This window comes from Caenorhabditis briggsae (genome assembly GCF_000004555.2).
Source record: "Caenorhabditis briggsae complete genome, chrIV, whole genome shotgun sequence".
In the NCBI taxonomy this organism is placed as follows: Eukaryota; Metazoa; Nematoda; class Chromadorea; order Rhabditida; family Rhabditidae; genus Caenorhabditis; species Caenorhabditis briggsae.
This window is the reverse complement of record NC_013487.2, coordinates 2,334,602-2,341,345: the sequence shown is the minus strand read 5'-3', so window position 1 is coordinate 2,341,345 and position 6,744 is coordinate 2,334,602. Positions and strand designations below refer to the sequence as shown.

The following is a 6,744-nucleotide window of genomic DNA, read 5'->3' as shown; positions in this document are numbered from 1 at the left end:
TTGAGAAATAAACTATTGAAAAAGTGACAAAGACTTTCCCGCCAACCTAATATGATTAAATGGAAGACGAGTCTATCATCTACAGACCTCATAGACCACATATGTATCTACACAAACACACATGTAATAAGGCTTGTCGGAATAAACACTCGAAAATTAGAAACGATGATTATGAGAGAGAATCTCCTGAAGTATTTTACTTCTTGTCATCTGAACGCAAGTTAACAGACGAACTAATAACTTTTGATAAAATCGAGAAATACTTTTTCTTCACTAGCAATGATGAGCTAATGCAAGATATAGATAAAAGTTATAAAACAAAATTTCATGGAGGATCCGAACCGATATTTTTATATTGTAACGACAAACTTTTTTGTAATAGATATGGTCCATATGGAGACAACATCATAGATATAGAACAAACTAGAGATACAACTAGATTCAATAAAAAGAATACACCAATTAATAAAATCGATTTTGAAATTAGAGGGAATACAAATGAAAATGTTCCGTCAATAAAAAATGATACCCACTATATCATCACATCCGAGGATGATATAAAGTTTTTATACAATTCAAGGGCATCTGTTTTTATATCTGAAGAGGATGAACACCTATTGAGTTTAAAAGATGTTGAGCAGTTATATCGCAGAGCTAATACTTATGTTCCAGATAAAAGAATTAAAGATAGTATATCAGAAAATGAAAGAAGAAAAATGTTATTATCTATGGCATTTACTGACGGTTTGATACATTCTTCTACTTATTAGTTTCCAACCATTTTGATATTTTATCCTTAGGATTTTTGATATTATTAGTGCTTAGTTGTTCACTCACTTCATTAAAATAAGACAACACAAATTTCTTTACATCCACTCCAACCCCATCCTTTGACAAGAATCTACCTGGTGTCTCTTTGTATGGTTTCTGCTCTTTCTTTGTTAAGTATATTTTTGTGTCTGTATTATTCTTTCGGCCAGTATAAATATTGATTGTTTCAGGAGGATTAGGCCAATATTTAACAATATGTTTTATAATTATATCTATACAAAGTGTATCAATTAAATCTTTCTGTGTTGGAGAACAGTTGCTCAAAAAAAACCTTGATTTTTCCTCCTTTCCTCTATAGATTTATTTTCACTAATTAGTTGTTTATTTTGTTCAGCCATTTCTGCAGCAATATCTCTAGAATATTGTGAAGCTGTTTCTGATAGAACTTTGATTTGTTTTCTAGCTCCTGTTAATAGAAAATTAAGATTTATTCCATGAGCCTCAGTAAAATTGTTATTGTATTTGGCAGCATTTAAATAATGTTTTTTACTTTCAACTGGTTCCGATTTTGCCAGTTTATTCGCTTTTTCAATTTCATTCTTCATTTTTTCTAAATCTTCTTTTGTATCAGGAGATAGGTCTGGAACTTTATCAATATTGTTAGATAGAAGAATCATATAATTTAACTTGTCTTTATAACCGGCTCCATGTGCTGTTATTCCTATATTATCTAGCTGGTCTATTATTTTTTTATTTTCAGTAGCTTTATTCATTTTCTCTATAGTCATTACTTTACTCATTTATTACATAAAAAAATCAAGTTCAAAAAGTCAGAATAGAAAAATTAGTTTTCTCTAGGAGAAAGAAGATTTATTCTGTTGCATTGATTGGGGGTTTCTAGAGTTTGGAAAGATACTTTTTCTACAGGTTGGGAAGATTTTTTAGATCCAAGGTATTTAGAAACATCCATTTCTTTACCTAATTCCCATAAACCTCTATATAAAGTTTGAGTAGAAAGATTGTGCTGTTTTACCCATTTTCTCTTGTCAATTTTGAGTGGAGTTTTTTCTTGATCACTAATATACATTTTTGCTAGAACAATATTTCGTGACATTTATCTAGTATGAAGTTAATAACATAATATAACATTGTATAAAACAGTATAACTTTGTATAACATTACATACCAATATTCAAGTAAATAACCCCTAAGTCTTTCTTCTTGATTACTTTCTGTTTGACTAGTTCATCTAACATAGCATGAATTTTATTATACTCGTCTTTGTTACCAGCCTGATATGAACCAATAGATAGTCTTAATAAGTCAATTAGAGAGTTGGTATTTGATGGTATGAAAGAAATAGAACTTCCTGATGTTGAAGATGTTCCAGCTGTAGTTGGGGTCTTAGCTACAAAATATTTAGACTTTATGAACGCCCATTTATCACTGGAATCTGCATTATATCTTTTGGATTCTTTATCAAACCCTTGGTACAGAGCATTGGAGCATAATAATATTTTTTGGTAATTTGAAGAATCTTCAGTTGTAATCTTATTCAAGTCGGGAGACTTTTTGAGTAGTAACTCCATTAACCCTTCAGTTGCTGTGTATTCTTCATTATTAACTTTGATAATATTTTGATCGAATGTAATGTCTTTGTTACCAATAGTATATTTCTTTTCTGCTTTGTTGAACTTGATTGAGTATCCGGCATTGCTTCTATCAGATCCGTCCTGAAGATAACTTACAATTAGATTACTTACAACTTGAGGTGGAGAGGAACTAGGTAGAGAGGGAGGTAGGATTACTGAGGGTTGCTTAATGAGACTTTTACGATTTGTCTTTGGTGTCGAAGTGGATGGAGGTCCTATAGAAAGTTGAGAAGGAGATTTAAAGTTGTTTAGAGTTTCTACTATTTTATTCTTTTCATCTATAATTTCTTCTTGTAGTTTTTTGTTGGATTCTAAAATAGGTTTAAATACTTCAATTCTATAATCTTCTACATGTTCTAAATCTGATCGCTCTTGTAAATTCTTGATTTTATGCTCTTTCCGATTTTTCAAAAAGTTGTTTACTATTTCATTACGTCGTTTTGGGTCATTTATCTCAACTACAGAATGCATTTATTACAGGAAATATCATCGATTTTAGATTGATTAATTCAATATTTCTGAAAATTTATTAAAGGTTTTAAATGATACTTTTCTTGCTCTATAAATGGAACAAGTTGATTACAAAAAATTAAAAAGGGATCAACTACGAAAACTTGTAAGAAACAGAACTAACACAAGTAGAGATGATGTTAGAAATATGAGCGTGCCTGAAATGCGTAAAATACTCAAACAGCTGGATATAGATGAACTTAGCGAAAAGTCAAATCTTCAAATGATGAATCTATTTCCCTTCGATGAAACTGTCTTTAGTGATTACAAAGAAGTTGGTGATACATTGAGAGATACTTTTCACAGTGGAAATTCTAAAACATTAGAATCCTTTTTAGATAAGAAAGGGCCTGATATTGTTAAAAAAATTTATGAAAATAGTGTGAAAATATATGTATCCTTAGAATGTGAAATGAAACAAGAGGGAACTGAAAATAAGGCTATAGTCCATCTAAAAACAGCTAGCGAAATAGTGAATCCGGCGGATGATAGAAAAGTCTTTTATGAAAAATTAAAATTAGATTTAGTAAATAGATTAGAACATTTTCAAGGTAAAGGTTCTGGTTTTAGATTAAACAGAATCATAGGTTTAAGAATGTTTCAAACTAAGATTATGCCATTATCAGGATCTAAATATATTGAATTACCAGATTGGATAAAAAATAAAAAAGCAGTAGTCAATGTTCAAAACAAAGATGAAAAATGTTTTATGTGGTGTATTTTAGCTCACTTATATCCAGTGGATCAAAATCCTGAACGAGTAAGTAAATATAAGGATCACATTTCTAAAATTAATTTCGAAGGTTTCGAGTTTCCATTCCAAGTTAAAGATGTAGATAAGTTTGAGAAGAGAAATAACTTGGCTGTTAATATTGTAACTCATGATGTCACAGGACCAGCAATAATTGAGTCATATAAAGTATCTAAAAACATCAACGTAGATTTAAGTAGAGTGATAAACCTTTTGTTAGTAACTGATGAATCTGGAGAAGGTCATTACTGTTTGATTAAAAATATTGATAGATTGATGAACACCCAAAATAGTAGAAGCAATAAATTTTGTATTAGATGTCATAATAACTTTTACAATGCAGAGAAGTTTGAAAATCATTTAGGTGACTGTATGAGTAATGCTCCAATGCAAATGATTAAACCTTCCAATGATTATATTGAATTTTCTAATATTCAGAAAACACAAAAACATAGATTTGTATGTTACGCCGATTTTGAATCTGTTATATACAAGATTGCTGGTGTTAACAATTCTCTTGACAAGCCTTGGAGTGAAAACGTTGGAAAACATACTGCTTCTGCATTCTGTGTGATTGTTGTGGATTCTTTCACTCAGAGTATTTACGAAATGAAGAGCTATGTTGGATATAATACTATCTTGAAGTTCAATGAATATATCTTAGATGTATGTGCAAGACTATTGAATAAAGGTGATGAGAAAATGAAAAAATTAAACAATGAAGAGTGGGAAGAATATGACAGCTGTAAGTCATGTCCACATTGTGGAAAAGCATTCCAAGGAGACAAAGTTAGAGATCACGATCATTGGACTGGATTATACAGAGGACCTCTATGTAAAGCATGTAACCGATTGAAACGTAGAAATAATTTTATACCAGTATTTTTCCATAATCTTAAAGGCTATGACTCACATCATATAATTAGTGATGAGGAATCAAGCAAACTATTGAAGGAAAAAGGTGTTGAAATTAAAAGCATCTCAGCAAATATAGAAAAATTTATTAGTTTTAGTTATTACTTTCATGATGATTCTAAAAGATGTGAAATAAGATTCCTGGATAGTTTAGGATTCATGCCTTCCAGTCTGGACTATCTCAGCAGTAACCTACAAGATGACGAATGTGTGATTACTAAAAAGTATTATAATGATGAGAAGATGTTTAAACTGTTGAGACGCAAAGGTGTATATCCATATGATTTTATTGATTCCTTTAAAAAGTATTCTAACGAAGAACTTCCTCCAATTGAAAACTTCTACAATGCTCTATCTGGTGAAAATATTAGTGAAGAGAATTATGAATATGCTCTAAATGTATGGGGAGAAACTGATTGTAAAACTTTAGAAGACTACACTAGAATTTATATGATTAATGATGTGTTACTATTAGCTGATGTTTTTGAAACTTTCAGAAATGTGTCTCTTAAAGAATATAAGTTAGATCCATGTTGGTACTATACATCTCCAGGATTAGCTTGGGATGCTATGTTATTCAAAACTGGAGTGAAGCTACAGACAATCAAGGATGTTGAAATGTATAATTTTATTGAGAAAGGCATTAGAGGAGGTATGTGTAATACCATGCTAAGATATTCGAAAGCTAATAACAAGTACATGTCTAATTATAATTCTGAAGAAGAATCAAAATACTTACTTTATCTAGATGCAAATAATTTATATGGATGGGCAATGAGTCAGAAATTACCTTATGATGAATTCGAATTCGTTGAAGACTTTACCTTAGAAATGATAGATGATCTTGTTTCAAAAGAAAAAGGTTGCATATTAGAAGTAGATTTAGATTATCCAGAAGAATTACATGATAAACATAATGATTTACCTTTCTGTCCAGAGAATAAACGAGTTGGATCTACCAATAAACTAATAAATGATTTTAGTCCAAAGAGAAATTATGTAATACATTATAAAGCCCTTTTGCAAGTTTTAGATCATGGATTAATTTTGAAGAAAATTCATAGAGTTATTACTTTTAAAGAAAGCAATTGGTTATCTTCTTACATAGAACTGAATACTAACTTGAGAAAAAATGCCAAGAATGATTTTGAGAAAGACTTTTTCAAGCTCATGAACAATTCTGTCTTTGGTAAAACTATGGAGAACGTTAGAAATAGAGTGGATGTCAAAGTGGTGTCAAATATGGATAAAGTTATGAAACTAGCTGCTAGCAATAATTTTAAACAGAGACATATTATAAATGAGAATATGATTTTAGTAGAGATGACTCAGAAGAATATTAAATTAGATAAGCCAATTTATGTGGGGATGTCTATTTTAGATTTGAGCAAGTATCTAATGTATGAGTTCCACTATGATGTTATGCTTCGAAGTATACTTCAAACTTGAGACTGTGTTATCAAGATACTGATTCTTATATTTATGAAATTAAAACAGACGATGTCTATGAAGATATGATGCATATGAAAGAACACTTTGATTTTTCGGATTATCCCAAAGAAAATAAACTTCATAGCATTGAGAATAAAAAAGTTATTGGGAAATTCAAAGATGAGTTAAATGGAAAGATAATGACTGAGATTGTAGCCTTTAGACCAAAACAATATGCTTTTAAAACTGATGAGGGAATGGAGTCTAAAAGAAATAAAGGTGTGAAGAAATCTGTTGTTAAAAAGTTATTTAATTCGAGTAAGCATCAAATTCATACTGTAAAACAGAATAAGGTTGTGTTAAATAATTTAGTTGGTAAAGATAAAGAATCAAAAAGGTATACAGTAGATAATATAGACACTCTAGCTTTCGAGCATTATAGAATTCCTAAATCAGAGTTAGAATAGAATTTTTATAATCATGTTTTTCTAATAATTTTAATAAGAGTAGACAGTAGTATCCACAATGATGAGTATCAAATTTTTGTATTTGAAACGTTGAAGTAATTATTTCGTTTGAAGTATTATGTTTAAGATATTTTATTATTTCTTGAGGTGGGTCCAAACCAAAAGAGTCAAAATAATAATATTCACTTTTATTTACTTTATAACAGACCCAATGAGTACCTTTATTATCTGAACTATCAAGATTAAT

General features: G+C 29.9%; 1 protein-coding gene across 1 annotated transcript; it reads left to right on the top strand.

The window, feature by feature from the left end:
* Positions 1 to 2,988: 2,988 nt before the first annotated feature.
* CBG26256 lies at positions 2,989 to 6,048 on the top strand (the record flags this gene model as incomplete). Its single annotated transcript, XM_045244897.1, has 1 exon — positions 2,989 to 6,048. One exon carries the CDS (start codon positions 2,989 to 2,991, stop codon positions 6,046 to 6,048), a length of 3,060 nt encoding a protein of 1,019 aa, XP_045100465.1.
* Between the last annotated feature and the right edge of the window lie 696 nt (positions 6,049 to 6,744).